General features: G+C 41.2%; 1 protein-coding gene and 1 pseudogene across 1 annotated transcript in view; one reads left to right on the top strand and one right to left on the bottom strand.

The window, feature by feature from the left end:
* The window catches only part of FAF1 (Fas associated factor 1), a 514,789-nt gene that overhangs the window by 405,881 nt on the left and 90,508 nt on the right, over positions 1-18,400 (bottom strand). The window contains exon 2 of the mRNA XM_007459639.1: positions 4,520-4,588. Coding sequence (XP_007459701.1) covers positions 4,520-4,588 — 69 coding nt within the window. The remainder of the gene's footprint in view (positions 1-4,519; positions 4,589-18,400) is intronic.
* On the top strand, positions 5,012-5,732 carry LOC103077101 (proline-rich protein 3 pseudogene; annotated as a pseudogene).

The following is an 18,400-nucleotide window of genomic DNA, read 5'->3' as shown; positions in this document are numbered from 1 at the left end:
AAAAAAAAAAAAAAAAAAAAAAAAAAAAAAAAAAAAAATAATGACAAGAGCTTTGATAAGCCAGGGTTCCCGATTCAAGATGAATGCAATGGGTTCACCACTAGAGTTAGCTGCCTCACACTTCGATTATTCAAAATTAACATGAGCTGTACAGATTTCTATTCTCCACTGGCCCAAATTCTTCTATACTGAAAACAGAAAATGAGCAGTGTGTCAATTCTGGAGCCCAGATTTATAATTTATAAGATACAGTGATGATGTAGCATGCTTCCACGTAAGAAGGCAATCCTTTGGTAAAAGATTCTGACTGTTAATAATTCTCCCACAGGTATTCATCTTTCTGGATGTATATTGAAAATACTTGCCTGCAATGAAGGAATCAACTGCAATGACATTAATCTCCTAACTAAAAGTGCAGGACAATGTGAAAAATGAAAGTCTGAAAAAGATGGGGGTATGGGGAGGATTCATGTCAAGTAAATCAGTATCTCAAGATGCTTACCAGTAGTATTAAAGTTCATGTTATTTTGTTTTCAGAATTTAGCATTTATAACCCGAACTGCAGTTGCCCCAAAATAAGTAGTCAATTGTAGGGTACTTAAAACATAGGGTTTGGAAGCACTGCTCTGTGGATAGCTATATAATGAAAATACTGTACAGTATCAGGGAAAGACTAATGACTAAAGTTGCTGGGACTGGGCTATATTTTCATATAGAACACTTTTTTATCTGTGTGTCTAAATCTATAAAACAGCAAAAATATTTGCAATCATTACTTTTTCAGGAAGTTATTCCCATTTCTGAGTATAATATACATGTATAAGAGACCACCTGTCTTATCAATTTTTCAGTACACTTCTCAAAGTCAGACACCATACAGTGTTAACATGTTTTTAAGCTTTCACTGTATCTAGCATAAATCTGGGTATACTGTAAGCATTCAGTACTGACAGAATGAGTTTTCTGTTATTGGACTTTTTAAAATTCATCACAATCTGGAATTGTGATGCCTAACTCACATTCCTCTACACATCTGTAGCAAAATATGCACAAAAACACTGAAGTCTAACTGATATGTACAGAAAATTTAAAATACAGACATGTCCTAAGTTAAAAACTCAAACTATGCAAACTGTTCCACAAGGCCCATAAAATACAAAGCAGTGATAATTATAATTTACAGACACAAAATATAATGCACAGGCAAAATATAAAAAACACCATATAAAAAGTTCCATGATCCTAATGAAAGTCTGAATTAGTAATGGGTTATTCAAAATACTTGCTTTATTTTTTAAAACCCACAATGTAAAGTGAGTGCTGTATAAGAAAAAGGGAAGTGAGAAATTTTATACAGCAAGATACTTACACAGCACAGCAAATGTTTACTGTGGATAAAAGTGCATTATTTACAAGAAAAGCCAGCTAGGACATATATTTCAAAAGAAAGCTGAAGTTTAAGACTGTGAAAAATAGCCTGATGATTTTATTTGGGCCCAACACAGGACAAGACTGCATTTCTGCAGAAATATAGCACCAGTGTTTTTAGCTCAAGCGCTATTTTAGTATTTTTCCAAAATCAAATAACTCAGAAACAGTTGGAGAATACCTGTACCATTCAATTATTTAACACTATCTGGGAAAAATTCTCTTCTTGCAATACTCTAGATAGATTATTGTATTGAGAAAATATCCAGAACCAATAAATGTTTAACCTTCAAAACTAATGAACATGGACCAATAGAAAGCAGATAAGGAAAGAACTTATATCCATCCCCCAAAAATGGTAATTCTCACATCAGACACTTGTAGTCCATTACTCCTAGTCTACAACCTCTCTTTTCTCCAGCCCATATATCTCTCATCAGCACCATGCAAGAGTGGCTTGGTGGGATTTTTAACCTCAACCAATAATCTGCATCAGCCTCTCCAAGAGATAGCCTAAGAATATACATACTAAATAAAGCAATGCTCTTGCTATTGCAAAAGAAGTTTCAAGACAAGAAACCTTGTGATATCATTCCAAATAAGTTGCTGCCCCTTCCCGCACACAGAAATCAGGAATATGTCACTATACTGTGCTTTGTTAAGAGAATAACACAGGGATAAAAGGATGGATTTGAAGTCAGGCCATACAAATATTTGTAAATTTTGACAAGTGCCACAACACGAAAAAATAAGATAGCACTGGTTTACTGAAACAGGCAAACTTAAAAATTTATATAGTTGGTAGAAATTTAAATTAGTGCAACCATCCTGGAAGGCAATATAAGTATCCAAAAACCTAAAAATATGTATACAGTTTGACCCAGAAACTTAATTATTAATTGAATTTATTCAATGTCTTCTAGGAAAACAATAGGTTAAGTAAGCAAGGATGAATGTACAAGAATGTCCTCTAATGTGTATAACTCCAAAATACCACAAAAACTCTAAATGTCTAACAGCACAGGACTGAATGGTAAAATTATTATGCCACAACCATACCATGAAGTACCATCCAAACATTAAACATTAAAAAGAATGATGGGGCTTCCCTGGTGGCGCAGTGGTTGAGAGTCCGCCTGCGGATGCAGGGGACACGCGTTTGTGCCCCGGTCTGGGAAGATCCCACATGCCGTGGAGCGGCTGGGCCCGTGGGCCATGGCCGCTGAGCCTGCGCATCCGGAGCCTGTGCTCCACAACGGGAGAGGCCACAACAGAGAGAGGCCCGCGTACCGCAAAAAAAAAAAAGAATGATATATGTCACATTTACTTGGATAGAAAGACATTCATGATAGGTTGTTAAGTGAAAAGGGCAGATTACAAAAGGGCAGGAATAGAACAATCTAATTTGTATTTTTTTTAATTTTAATCATATAATTAAGAGAAAACATTCTGAAATAATATACCCAAAAATGTTAAACAATAACTATCTCTAAGTGATGGAAGTAAAGGTGATTACTAATTTATTCTTTGTAAATTTATACATTTTCTCATTTTTCTATAATGAGTTATTACTTTTACAAGCTGTAAATAGTTTTTTTATATTTTGAATTTAAAAATTAATAGTGGTAAATCTACATGAAACAAATAGCTTATTAACAGTTGATTATGTAAATCCATGTATGGACTTGAATATACCTACACAACTAATCTCAGCTCTATAATTATACACCTTGAGTTTTGACTTTCAAAAATTAGCACTTCTTCAAAATTCTAATTTAGACGTTTTTCGGATTTCAAAGGTATGGAGAGACCTCTGTGTCATCCTAACACAATCAATACTGTTCCTGTACTGTTGTACAATTTATTTTTAGTTTGCTTTGCAATTGCAAATAAATTACAGTTTTGTCAATGTGCAGTGCTGTGCTGTGCTGGGCCTTGCCTTTTGAGTTACTGCCCACCCCCCCTTAAAAAAACTAAACCACTTCTATAATAAACTGCCTGAAGTTCATAAGGAAAGCCACAGCAGAATGCCACTTCCGGTACGCAGGCCTCTCACTGTTGTGGCCTCTCCTGTTGCGGAGCACAGGCTCCGGATGCGCAGGCTCAGCGGTCATGGCTCACGGGCCCAGCCGCTCCGCGGCATGTGGGATCTTCCCAGACCGGGGCACGAACGCGTGTCCCCTGCATCGGCAGGCGGACTCTCAACCACTGCGCCACCAGGGAAGCCCAGAATGCCACTTCTTTAACAGCTTTAGAAAGGAGTAATCATCAGTGAGACTCCCCACCCCCACCCCAAGATGTGAGGGAGAAACATCAAGTAGAGTTATTCAGACATTCAAACAAGTCTGATTTTTCTCTCCTTCCAATCTCCGCCACAATACTACAGGGGAAGACAAACCTTAATATACATTCAGAGAAGAGAAGTTTAAAAATAACTTAAATTACCTAAGATTTCATAATAATTTATTAATCTAATACTAAACTAAATAGGAACCTCATATTAAAAATATGACATTTAGATTTTAGTCTTTCAGATTAGAATTATAGACGGACTATGTATGGTATGCTGAACTACCTATAAGGAATGTTAAAGACATTCAAGAATACATAGAATTTCATTACTTGTCATATAAAGAAAAAAGTACTTGAAATAAGTCAGACAGCAAAAGACAAATACTGCATGATCTCACTTATATGTGTAATCTAAAAAGAAAACCAAATCATAAGAATCATAAGTTTACCAGAGTAAACTGGTAGTTGGCAGGTGTGGGTGGAGAATGAGTAAAGGTGGTCAAAAGGTACAAACTTCCAGTTACAAGATGAATAAGTTCTGGGGATCCAATGTACAGCATAGTAACTATAGTTAAACAATACCTCATTATATACTTGAAAGTTGCTAAAAGAGTAATCTTAAAAGTTCCCACCAAAAAAAAAAAAAACTATGTGAGGTGATGAATGTGCTAACTAACCTTTCTGTGGCTATAATTGTGCAATATATATGTATATCAAATCATCACGTTGTACACCTTAAACTTACACAATCTTATATGTCAAGCACATCTCAATAAAGCTGAAAAAAGAAAGTACTTACCACTAAGTCCCAGTTATTTTGTTCAAGCAATGTAATAGCTTCATCAATGTTTTCAATGCCAGTACATGCCTAAAAACAAAGTAAGAATTTTAGATAGGATTTTGGGAATGGAGAGGTTAATTAGTGTTAAAAAAAAATAAACAGCATAATGTTTAATTTAAGTTTGAATAGGTATATGAATAAAGCCAATACACTAAATGCCTAAAACTTCTAAGCATTTTACACAGACAGTTTGAAAATTGTTAATTACAATGTAAATTTACATTACACTGAAATAAAAGACAATAAAGTAATAAAATATGTTTAAATGTTGAGCTCTGGAGCCCAGGATGATCTCTATATCTCTAACTGCCCAGAACAACTTTATTAAGAGCTTCTGATGGACAGCCATGTGTTAAAAATGAACTTCAATCCGTACTTTGTACTTTATACAAAAATTAACTCAAAATAATAACAGACGAAAAGCCCACTGCAGCCATTGCCACAATCACAATGCTGAAGTGCAAGAAGCAGAGTCAGCAGCAGCCCCCACTGCCAGAACAGGAAGACACTGGAAAGGGATGAAAGTCCTATCGGACCACCCAGCCTCCTGGGCCCTCCCATCATGACCAATGGAAACCCTGGTGACCCCAAATCAGCTCTTCACAGAGGTCCTCCAGGGTCAAGGGGACCAATGATTCCACCACTGCTGAGTCTCCCACCTCCTCCCTGGAGCAGAGGCCGAATTTGGGGAGGGCTGAGCTCCAAATCTGGCTCATATGGTCATAGTTGGTGGAGGGGCTAATGCTAAACTTCCTTTTCCTGGACCAGGCCATGGATATCCCTCCAGGGACGCTTTCACAAAGAGCAGAGAAATCCTCAAAGCCTCAAGGGCTGGTCTCTTATCAAGAATACCTGCCCAGCACTTCCCTGGTGGTGCAGTGGTTGGGAGTCCGCCTGCCGATGCAGGGGACATGGGTTCGTGCCCTGGTCCGGGAGGATCCCACATGCCGCAGAGCGGCTGGGCCCGTGGGCCATGGCCGCTGGGCCTGCGCGTCCAGAGCCTGTGCTCCACAGTGGGAAAGGCCGCGACGGTGAGAGGCCCGCATACCGCAAAAAAAAAAAAAATTATACCTGCCCATCCAAGGATGGACCCCAGGTTATGGAAGTCATATTCAACCACCCTGTCTGCCAGCATTTTGCCAAAAAGGTCCACTGTCCATATGAGGACTGAGCTCTGTGCCTTCTACCACGCAGAGTCCATGGACCTCCTGTGAGACTGTGCCTTCCCATCCAGGCTTGAAGGAGCCTTCTGTGACCTAGTGGCCATATACTTCCCTGTGGCCCTGTGATGGCTACTGTGGGGCTGTTCCAACTACCACCCTAAGTCAGTGACACCTATCCCCATGGCCACCTCCCCCATGTGGGGTCCAAAGTTGTGTTTCATCACTGGTGCACGGTGTGCACTCTTTCTTCTGATCCAGCCTCCACAGCCTCTTCTTCAGGACCCCATCTTTGCTCCATTCAACTGCCTCCTGGATCCTCTTCCCCCTCGCCAATGGACGGCTGAACAGGAAACCTCTTTAGTGCTGTTTCTTGTTCATCTGTCCACCGAGCCCCCAGTGTTGCCCTTGATTCCTGAGAGCCGTAGAGCAGTTTCCTACCATTCCCTTTTTCCAACTGCTTGCTTTAAGTCCATTATATGTCACAACCCCTACCCTCAATGTTGTCACCTGCTCTGTGAAACTCATCAGGTTGTCTGACCTGGGGCCAATTTTAAATGACTAGTACAGAATTACTCCCTAAAAGGCTACACTTCCTGTTTTGGGGTTTTGTAATTTGTGTGTCAATAGCATGATCACCACTGCTATGGCCTGTGGTCAGTGCACTTTGTGAAACTGTACGTCCCCTCGCAGCCTTTCTCAGTGTCCACGGCATTTTTGTGACTTCCAACAGTTCAGTACATTCTTCTGCCAAATTGAGTGAGGCCACTGGTACCCTCTAGACTTTCCCCACCTCCCAACATGGGAGAATTATGAAACTTTCCACAAGACTGCCTCCCTGGCCCTCCCCCTTCTTCTTCTAGTGTCAGTTTCTCTGGGTTTGACACAGGCCCAAGAGATGTCCTCTAAAGCCTCTGATGGGCCTACCCTATCTCCTCTCCAGCCCGTTTTACTTAAGACTACATCACTGTGAGGCCACCAGCCCTTTTGTTTGAACTCTGTGAATCTCCACTTGGCCTACCTTTGGATAGAATCTGGGCAGTACTCTTGCCCACTTCCAACCTTCTTCTCCTACATCCCTGGCACTGGTTGTTTTCTATGAAGATGGCAGTGAACAGGTTCATATTTGAACTGGCCCTGAGGAAATAGGTCAGGAGTTGTGCGGGCAAGAGGGAGGGATGAGAGCCACTGGAGAAGTGAGAATGAATTATTTTCTTAAATTTTTTTATATTAGTTACAAACGCAGTGGAAAATAAATACATACGTACCTAAAGAAATAAATAAATGACCTAAAGTAAAACCCCAAACTACAAAGCCTCTAGATCTGTGCTGTCAGATATGGTAGCTACTAGACAGATATGGCTAATGACCCCTTGAAATGTGGCTCAACTGAGTTAAGATGTGTTGTATTAAATACATACCAGTGTAGGACTTAGTACAAAAATAAAAATGTAAAGTATCTCAATAATTTTTCTAGTGAATAAATGTTGAAACGATCATTTAAAATATATTAGGTTAAAGACAACATAGGGCTTCCCTGGTGGCGCAGTGGTTGAGAGTCCGCCTGCCGATGCAGGGGATGCAGGTTCGTGCCCCGGTCCGGGAGGATCCCACATGCCGCGGAGCGGCTGGGCCCGTGAGCCATGGCCGCTGAGCCTGCGCGTCCGGAGCCCGTGCTCCACAACGGGAGAGGCCACAACAGTGAGAGGCCCGCATACAGAAAAAAAAAAAAAAAAAAGACAACATAAATGTTTAAATTAATTTCACCTGTTTCTTTTACATTTTATGCGTCTTGATGTGGATACTAAAAAATTTTTAATTACATATATGACTCATTCAATTTCTAATGCCATTTCTAGAAGGAAATCTTTGTGACATTTAGACTCAACAGCAAAAGTACAATCCAAAAAATTGATGAAGTGGACTTTATTAAGAACTACTACTCAGGGTTTCCCTGGTGGCGCAGTGGTTGAGAGTCTGCCTGCCGATGAAGAGGACACGGGTTTGTGCCCCAGTCTGGGAAGATCCCACATGCCACGGAGCGGCTAGGCCTGTGAGCCATGGCCACTGGGGCTGCGTGTCCGGAGCCTGTGCTCCGCAACGGGAGGGGCCACAACAGTGAGAGGCCCACATACCGAAAAAAAAAAAAAAAAGAACTACTACTCAGAAATTTCCTGGCAGTCCAGTGGTTAGGACTCCACACTTCCACTGCCAAGGGCCCAGGTTCAATCCCTGGTCGGGAAACTAGGATCCCACAAGGCCAAAAAAGAATTAATAAAGAGAAGCTTTTAAAAAAAAGAACTACTGTTCTTCGAAAGACACTGTTAAGAGAATGAAAAGGCAAGCCACACGCTTGGGAGAAAATATATGCAAAACACATGTAACAGAGGACTAATAACCAGAATATAAGAATTTTAAATTCTCAAAACTCAGTTTAGATAAATTGTAAGTAGCAAAAGATTTTAACAGAAACTTGACCAAAGATGATATACATATGAGAATAAGGACATGAAAAAACACTCAACATCATTAGTCATTAGGGAAATGCAAAACAAACAGAGAGATACCATTTCCACATGTTAGAGTGACAAAAGCCCAAAATACAAACAAATATCAAGTGATGGTAAGGATGCAGAAAAACTGGAACTCTCATATACTGTTGGGGAGGAAGCAAAATGATACAGCCACTCTGGAAAACAGTGCTAACAGATCAGCAGTTTCTTAGAAAGTTATGACACAGTAATCCCACTCCTAGGTACTTATCTAAAAGAAATAAAAACGTATGCTCACGTGAAAATTACACATGAATGTTTTTAACAACTTTATTTATAATCGCTGAAAACAGACCACACCCCAAATGGCCTTCAACTGTACATTCATACAAAACTACTCAGTGACAAAAATGAACAAATTACTAACAACACAAAACAATGTGGATAAACCTCAAATGCTAAGTAAAAGCGAGACTCAAAAGGCTACACACTATATGATTCCATTTATATGACATTCTAGAAAGGCAAAGTTAAAAGAACAGGAGACATATTAATGATTACTAGGGTTATCAGGTGAGAATAGGGGTTGACTACAAACACCAAGAGGGAATTTTGCAGGGTAAAGGAACAGTTTGAACCCTGAATAACATAAAAAAGCAACAAAAGGCAACCAAGTAAGACATTTAAAAATGCAATCTTCATCTTAAGCTACATGAAAAGACAAGGATAAACCAAAGGCTCGAAAGTACTAATAAAAGCTACTGAGAACAGTTAAGGTAGGGCAGAAGTTACACAGAAGGAAGCAGAAAGAAAAACTACAGGGAGTGCAGAGCAAGCCTAACAGCAGCAATTATCAGAAAGCACAAGCAAAAGTACACCTCCTTCAATGACATCACCATTTGTCTTCAAAAAAAACCAAAACACAGTGGAGGACATAGTTCCAAGAGCTCATCCCTCCATAGAAACATGAAAAAATTGAGCAAAAACTGTCAGAATCAAATTTGCCAAAACCCTGGAAAACAGCCAAAGCTATAGGTCAACCAAGCAAATGCTGAAACAAGAAAAAGGTGACTTATTGTAAAAACAGTATGAAAACCTTGAGGCATTTTTATTTCCCCTTCTTCACTCTTGGCTCAAGAGCAGTCTTGAATGCAGTAGCCTACATTCCAATGGTTGGACCCTGGATCCTGGTTCTAGAGGGAGCCGAGAAGACTTTGTTCTCAAAGAACGTTTGTCTCTTGTGACCTATTGGGCTACCTGAAGGACTGACTGAAGGCACTCTCCTTTGTTTCATCAACTTGGATCTCACTTAAGACAGAAAAGTAGCTATCAGGGGGCAATTCTTCAAAAATACTTTAAGGCTGGGGCTTCCCTGTTGGCACAATGGTTAAGAATCTGCCTGCCAATGCAGGGGACATGGGTTCCATCCCTGGTCTGAGAAGATGCCACAGGCCGCGGAGCAACTAAGCCCATGCACCACAACTACTGAGCCCATGCACCACAACTACTGGGCTACAGAGCCCAGAAACCACAACCACTGAGCCCACACGCCACATCTACTGGAGCCTGAGCGCCCTACAGCCCACGTGCCTCAACTACTGAGCCCACGTGCTGCAACTACTGAAGCCTGTGCACTCTAGGGCCTGCGTGCCACAACTACTGAACACACATGCCACAACTACTGAGCCTGTGTGCTGCAACTACTGAAGTCCGTGTGCCTAGAGCCCATGCTCCGCAACAAAAGAAACCACTGCAATGAGAAGCCCATGCACCACGATAAAGAGTAGCCCCCACTCACCACAACTAGAGAAAACCTGCACACAGCAACAAAGACCCAAAGCAGCCAAAAATAAATAAACTTAAAAAAAAACAAAAAACACTTTAAGGCAAATGAAAACTCCACTGCCACCTGGGACAAAATATTACAGTTGAGTCAAACAACAGAAATGTCAAAAACCTGGAGGAAAAGCTGCAAAGTGAGTTTCTTTGGGAAATTAGGGCACTGAAAAACATTTGGGCAATTTAGAAGGGCATGCATATGTCCAAGGCAGGACACCTACTCAGAGAAAACTACTGGCTCATCTCTACACTCAGCAGAAGCAGGAAGTGAAGGCTAACACAGAGTTTTAAACAGCCTAGCTGAGTAGAGTGCCCCAACACAGAGCCAGTCTACAAGGGCTAGGAAAGGATTTTCTTCCTTCTTTTTCTTTCTTCTTATTTTCTTTTTTGCTCTACGTGTTCAGGAAATCTCTCTCACAACACTAGCAGACCACAACTAAAGAAAAAGAGATTTCAGACAGTGTTACGTACTAAATGTTTATGTTCCCCCACCTCCCTCAAATTTATATGTTGAAGCCCTAAGGCCCAGCGTGATGATACATTGAGATGAGCCTTTGGGAGGTAATTAGGTTTAGATGAGGTCATAAAGGTGTGTAACAGCAAAGAGCCAATTCTGACTCCATGTTGTATCTGTTTCTTTGACTTTAACCTTTGCTTTTCATTGATTTTGTTATTATGATCATACATGATGGCCTGCCTCAGGGAACCCTGCGCCTCTGCCTGAATGTTAAACTAAAGTGCCTTTGTTCAGCTCAAAGGGAGACAATCTGACCCTGCCCACCTGTGAACGGCTGCAGAAGAGAAGAAATTAACACATCCCCTCCTATTCTGCAAGATAAATGGCCTTTTTACTTTACTTCCTCACCTCCTCTCCCTCTCTCCTTCTTCTATAAAAGAAACTGGCATCTAGACCCCAATAAGATGGTTATTTTGAGACATTATGCTGCCACCTTCTCAGTCTGCCGGCTTTCCGAATAAAGTCGCTATTCCTTGTCTCAACACCTCGTCTCCCGATTTACTGGCCTGTCATGTGGTGAACAGAGGGAACTTGGACTCAGTGGAGCCCTCAGGATGGGATTAGTGCCCCTTATAAAAAGAGACAAAGAGAGGCTGCTCTTACTCTCTCATCTCTTTCTCAATGCCATGTGAGAACAAAGAGATAAGTGGCCGTCTGCAAGTAAGGAAGAGAGTTCTCACCAGAATCCAACCATGCTTGCACCCTGATCTCAGATTTCCAGCCTTCAGAACTGTGAACAAATAGATTTATGTTCTTTGGTATTTTGTTATGGTAGCCTGAGGAGATTAAGACAGAAACCACTCATGACGAAAAAAATTTACAAAAATAGTTTAGAAAAGTCACTAAACAAACAGAAAATAAAAACCCATAGAGAGAACCAAAAACAAACCATGAGTAATGGAGAAGAATCTGATTTCCAGAGTTATCACACTGCAATATTTTAAATGTCCATTTTTCAAAACCAAATTGTGAGGCATGCAGGGAAACAAAAAGTATCGTCCATTCAAAGGAGAAATTAGTAGAAATTGTCTGTGATGGAAGAACAGACAACAGACTTATTAGAAAAAGACTTTCTATCACTATCTTAAATATGCTCAAAGAGCTCAAAGAAACCATGGAAACAGAACTAATGAAAACCAGAAGGATGACATGTCAACAAATAGAGAATATCAATAAAGAGATAAAGATTTTACAAAACAACAGAAAAAAATCTAGAACTGAATAGTACAATAACTGAAATGAAAAATTAGCTACAGGATTTAAGAGCAACTTTAGGCAGGCAGAAGAAAGATCAGAGAACTTGAGGATAGGTCAACTAAAATTATCCAGTCTCAGAAGCAAGAAGAAAAATGAACAGAGCCTAAGAGATATATGGGACCCCACCAAGTGTACCAACATATGCATAACAGGGAGTCTCAGAAGGAAAAGAAGGAGCAGAAAAAATATTTGAAGAAATAATAGCTGAAAACTTCCCAAATTTGATAAAAGACAAGAAACTACATATTCAAGAAGTTCAATAGGTTCCAAGAAGGATAATTACAAAGACACCCATACCAAAACACATTATGATAAGCTATCAAAAGCCAAAGAGAATCTTGAAAATAGCAAAAGAAAGGTAGTTCATGTACAAGGAATCCTCAATAAGATTAAAAGCTAATTTCTCATCAGAAACTATAAAGGCCATAAGGCAGTGGGATAACATATTTTAAGTGAAAAACAAAAACTGTGAACAAACAAAAAAAAAACTGAAGGAGAAATAAAGACACTACTAGATAAACAAAAGCTGAAGGAGTCTGTCACTACTAGACCTATGCTACAAGAAGTGCTAAATGAGAAATGAAAAGATACTAGACAGTCACTGGAAGCTATACAAAGAAATAAATAACACTGGTAAACGTAAGTACACAGGTAAATATATTGGGTGGGCCAAAAAGTGCCTTTGGTTTTTTAAGTAAAATTAAAAGACACATTTTTCATTTTCACCAAGAACTTTATTGAACAATATATTCACCCTTTTATTCCACTACCTTCTGCCATTTTTCAGGTAACTCCATAATTTGATCTTTCCAAAACTTTTTATCTTTTTGAGCAAAGAACCATTCCAGGTACTTTTACAGTCTTCCAGGGGACTGAAATTTTTTGCATTAAGAGAATTTTGAAAAGACCGAAATAAATGGAAATCCGAAGGTGCAATGTCTTGTGAACATGGCAGATGAATCAGAACTTCCCAGCCAAGCTGTAACAGTTTTTGCCTGGTCATCAAACAAACATGCAGTCTTGCATTATCTCATTGGAAGATTAGGTGTTTTTTGTTGACTAATTCTGGATGCTTTTAATAGAGTGCCACTTTCAGTTGGTCTAATTGGGAGTAGTACTTGTTGAAATTAATCGTTTGGTTTTCCAGAGGCAGCTCATAATAGAGGACTCCCTTCCAATCCCACCATATTCACAGCATCACATTCTTTGGATGAAGACCAGCTTTTGATGTGGTTGGCAGTGGTTCATTTTGCTTGCCCCATGGTCTGTTCCATTCCACATTGTTGTACAGTACCCACTTTTCATCACCTGTCACAATTTGTTATAAAAACGGAACACTTTCATTACGTTTCAGTAGAGAATCACATGCACAAATATGGTCAAGAAGGATTTTTTCACTTAACTTATGTGGAACCCAAACATCAAAGTGATTCACACAACCAAGCTGGTGCAAATGATTTTCAGCATTTGACTTGGATATTTTGAGTATGTTGGCTATGTCCTGCATGGTATATATAACGTTGATTGTTCTCAATTATTGTTTTCATTTGATTGTTATCAACTTCAACTAGTCTACCCAACCATGGAGCATCATCTAGCGAGAAATCTCCATCGTGTAACTTCGCAAACCACTTTTCACATATTCGATCAGTTACAGCACCTTCTCCATATACTGCATAAATCTTTTTGTGCATTTCAGTTGCGTTTTTATCTTTCCTGAAATAATAAAGCATAATATGCCGAAAATGTTGCTTTTTTCCCTCCATCTTCAATATTAAAATGGCTACACAAAAATTCACCAATTTTGATGTCTTTTTTTAAATGCACGCTGATATGACAGCTGTCACATACAGTCTAACAAAATTGTTTCAAATGAAATTAAGCCAACTAAGTGCTACTAGAGCCATCTTACAGAACAAAAACAAACAAAACTTTTGGCCCATACAATAAAAGCCAGTATTATTGTGCTTTCGGTTTGTAACTCCTCCTTTTTTCTGTATGATTTAACAGAAAAATGCATAAAACAGTAATTACAAAATGATGTTAATAGGCATATAATGTATAAAGATGCAAGATGTGATTACAACACAAAGGAAAAAAGAGAGGAGCATAGTTGTATACTGTTGAAGTTGGTATTAATTCAAATTAGATTGTTATAAATAGAAGGGGTTACTTGTAATTCGTAGAGCAACCACTAAAAAAAAAACAAAAAAAATACATAAAAAGAAATGAGAAAGGAGTCAAAACAGTACAATACAAAAAAGTCAAACACAAATGGCAGAAATGAAGGAACTGAGCAGGGAAGAAAGGTACAACACATAAAAAACAACCTTTTTGGGCTTCCCTGGTGGCGCAGTGGTTAAGAGTCTGCCTGCATATGCAGGGGACATGGGTTCATGCCCCAGTCCGGGAAGATCCCACATGCCACGGAGCGGCTAGGCCCATAAGCCATGGCCGCTGAGCCTGCGCATCCGGAGCCTGTGCTCCACAACGGGAGAGGCCACAACAATGAGAGGCCCACTTACCGCAAAAACAACAACAAAAAAATCTTTTATGATGAAAACACTTAACTATGAATAAAAGGAAACTTCTTTAACATGATAAAACACATTTATGAAAAACCCAGAACATCATACTCAATCATGAAAGAATAAAAGCCTTTATTTACTGTATGATCAGGAGCAAGATAAGAATGCCCACTTTTGCCACTTCTATGCAACATTATATTGGGAATTCTAGCCAGATAAATTAGGCAAGAAAAAGGAAATTAAAAACATAGAAACTGGAATAGAAGTAAAATATCCCTATTCCCAGATGACACAATCTTATACAAAATCCTAAGGAATTCACACACACACACAAAACAAACAAACAAACAAACAAAAAACTATGAGAACTAATAAATTCAGCAAAGTTGCAGGATAAAAGATCAACACAAAAAACTCAGTAATATTTCTATATACTAGCAAAGAACAATCTGAAAAGGATGTTAAGAAACTAATTCTGGGGGTTCCCTGGTGGTGCAGTGGTTCAGAATCTGCCTCCCCATGCAGGGAAGACAGTTTCGAGCCCTGGCCCGGGAAGATCCTACATGCCGCGAAGCAACTAAGACCATGCTCCACAACTACTGAGCCTGCACTCTAGTCTGCAAGCCACATGTACTGAATGAAGCCCACGTGCCTAGAGCCCATGCTCTGCAACAAGAGAAGCCACCACAATGAGAAGCCCACACACTGCAACGAAGAGTAGCTCCTGCTCCACACAACTAGATAAAGCCCGCATGCAGCAACGAAGACCCAACACAGCCAAAAATAAAGAAAGAAAGAAAGAAAATAATTCTGTTTATGATATGGTACAAAAGAATAAAATATCAAGGAATAAATTTAACCAAGGAAGTGAAAGATCTGTACAATGTAAACTTCAAAACGTGGCTGAAAGAAATTTTAAAAGAACTAAATAAGTGAAAAGACATCAAATATTCACAGATTCTAAGACATTATCATTAAGAGAACAGGGACTTCCCTGGTGAGGCAGTGATTAAGAATCCACCTGCCAATGCAGGGGACACAGGTTTGATCCATGGTCCTGGAAGATCCCACATGCCGCGGAGCAACTAAGCCCGTGCGCCACAACTACTCAGCCTGCGCTCTAGAGCCCGCAAGCCACAACAACTGAGCTCGCATGCCACAACTACTGAAGCCCGTGTGCCTAGACTCTATGCTACGCAACAAGAGAAGCCACTGCAATGAGAAGCCCATGCACCACAACGAAGAGTAGCCCCCACTTGCTGCAACTAGAGAAAGCCCGCGTGCAGCAACAAAGACCAAACGCAGCCATAAATAAATAAAATAAATAAATTTTGAAAAAAGACAGAGAGAAATACTACCCAAAGTAATCTACAGATTCAATGCAATCCCTATCAAAATTCCAACAGCGTTTTTTGTAGAAATGGAAAAAACTGACCCTCAAATTCATATAGAACTGCAAGGGATCCATAATAGTGAAAACAATCTTTGAAAAAAATATCAAAGTTGAAAGACGGAGGGCTTCCCTGGTGGCACAGTCGTTAAGAATCTGCCTGCCAATGCAGGGGACAAGGGTTCAAGCCCTGTTCCAGGAAGATCTCACATGCCACGGAGCAACTAAGCCCATGTGCCACAACTACTGAAGTCCACGTGCCTAAAGCCTGTGCTTCGCAACAACAAAAGCCCCTACAATGAGAAGCCTGCACACCGCAATGAAGAGTAGCCCCCACTAACTGCAACTAGAGAAAACCCGTGTTCAGCAAAGAAGACCCAATGCAGCCCAAAATAAAATTAATTAATTAAAAGAAAAAACAGTTGACTCACCCTTCCTGATTTCAAAACGTACTACAAAGCTACAGTAATCCAAACAGCGTAAAAACAATGTACAACAGATATTAAGACATATAATAGAACTGAAAGTCCATAAGTAAACCCATACATCTATGGACAACTGACTGTTCAAAACTGTGCCAAAACGATTCAATAAGAAAAGAAGAGTCTATTCAACAAATGCTGCTGAGACAGCTGGATATCCACATGCAAAATAATGAAGTTGGACGTCTACCTCACAACATACACAACAATTAACTGAAAATGGATTAACAGATAGGAGGGGAAGATGGCGGAAGAGTAAGACACGGAGATCACCTTCCTCCCCACAGATACACCAGAAATACCTCTACATGTGGAACAACTCCTACAGAACACCTACTGAACGCTGGCAGAAGACCTCAGACCTCGCAAAAGGCAAGAAGCTCCCCGCTTGCCTGGGTAGGGCAAAAGAAAAAAGAATAAACAGAGACAAAAGGACAGGGACGGGACCTGAACCAGTGGGAGGGAGCTGTGAAGGACGAAAGGTTTCCACACACTAGGAAACCCCTTTGCGGGCGGAGACTGCAGGTGGCGGAGGGGGGAAGCTTCGGAGCTGTGAAGGACAGCTCAGCAACAGAGGTGCGGAGGGTAAAGCAGAGAGATTCCCGCACAGAGGATCGGTGCCGAATGGCACTCACCAGCCCCAGAGGCTTGTCTGCTCACCCACCAGGGCGGGCGGGGCTGGAAGCTGAGGCTCGGGCTTCGGTCGGAGCACAGGGAGAGGACGGGAGTTGTCGGGGTGAACACAGCCTGCAGGGGGTTAGTGCACCACGGCTAGCCGGGAGGGAGTCCGGGGAAAAGTCTGGACCTGCCGAAGAGGCAAAAGACTTTTTCTTCCCTCTTTGTTTCCTGGTGCGCGAGGAGAGGGGATTAAGAGCACATCTTAAAGGACCTCCAGAGACGGGCAGGAGCCGCTGCTAACAGCGCGAACCCCAGAGCCGGGCATGAGACGCTAAGGCTGCTGCTGCCACCACCAAGAAGCCTGTGTGCGAGCACAGGTCACTCACTATCCACACCCAACTTGCGGGGAGCCTGTGCAGCCCGCTACTGCCAGGGTCCTGGGATCCAGGGACAACTTCCCCGGGAGAAGGCACGGCGCGGCTCAGGCTGCTACAACATCACGCTGGCCTCTGCCGCCACAGGCTCGCCCCGCACTCCGTACCCCTCCCTCCCCCCAGGCCTGAGTGAGCCAGAGGCCCCGAAGCAGCTGCTCCTTTAACCCCATCCCGTCTGAGCAAAGAACAGACGCCCTCCGGAGACCTACACGGAGAGGCGGGGCCAAATCCAAAGCTGAGCCCCAGGAGCTGTGAGAACAAAGAAGAGAAAGGGATATCTCTCCCAGCAGCATCAGAAGCAGCGGATTAAAGCTCCACAATCAATTTGATCTACCCTGCATACGTGGAATACATGAATAGACAACGCATCATCCCAAATTGAGGAGGTGGATTTTGAGAGCAAGATTTATGATTTTTTTCCCCTTTTCCTCTTTTTGTGAGTGTGTATGTGTATGCTTCTGTGTCAGATTTTCTCTGTATAGCTTTGCTTCCACCATTTGTCCTAGGGTTCTATGCATCCGTTTTGTTGTGTTTTTTTTCCCTTTAAAAAAAAAATATTTTTTCTTAATTATTATTTTTTATTTTAATAACTTTATTTTATCTTTATTTTATTTTATCTTCTTTCTTGCTTTCCTTCCTTCCCTCCTTCCTTCTACCCTCGCTCCCTCCCTCCCTTCTTTCCTTTCTTTCTTTCCTTCTACTTTTTCTCCCTTTTATTCTGAGCCGTGTGGATGAAAGGCTCTTGGTGCTGCAGACAGGAGTCACTGCTGTGCCTCTGCAGTGGGAGAGCCAACTTCAGGACACTGGTCCACAAGAGACCTCCCAGCTCCACGTAATATCAAACAGCGAAAATCTCCCAGAGATCTCCATCTCAACACCAGCACCCAGCTTTACTCAACGATCAGCAAGCTACACTGCTGGACACCCTACGCCAAACAACTAGCAAGACAGGAACACAACCCCACCCATTAGCAGAGAGGCTGCCAAAATGCATACTAAGTACACAGACACCCCAAAACACACCACCAGACGTGGACCTGTGAACCAGAAAGACAAGATCCAGCCTCATCCACCAAAACACAGGCACTAGTCCCCTCCACCAGGAAGCCTACACAACCCACT

This window comes from Lipotes vexillifer, unplaced genomic scaffold, assembly GCF_000442215.2.
Source record: "Lipotes vexillifer unplaced genomic scaffold, Lipotes_vexillifer_v1.1 scaffold525, whole genome shotgun sequence".
NCBI classification, from domain to species: domain Eukaryota; kingdom Metazoa; phylum Chordata; class Mammalia; order Artiodactyla; family Lipotidae; genus Lipotes; species Lipotes vexillifer.
Note: the sequence above shows the minus strand (reverse complement) of the source record. Positions and strands in the feature narration are given on the sequence as shown.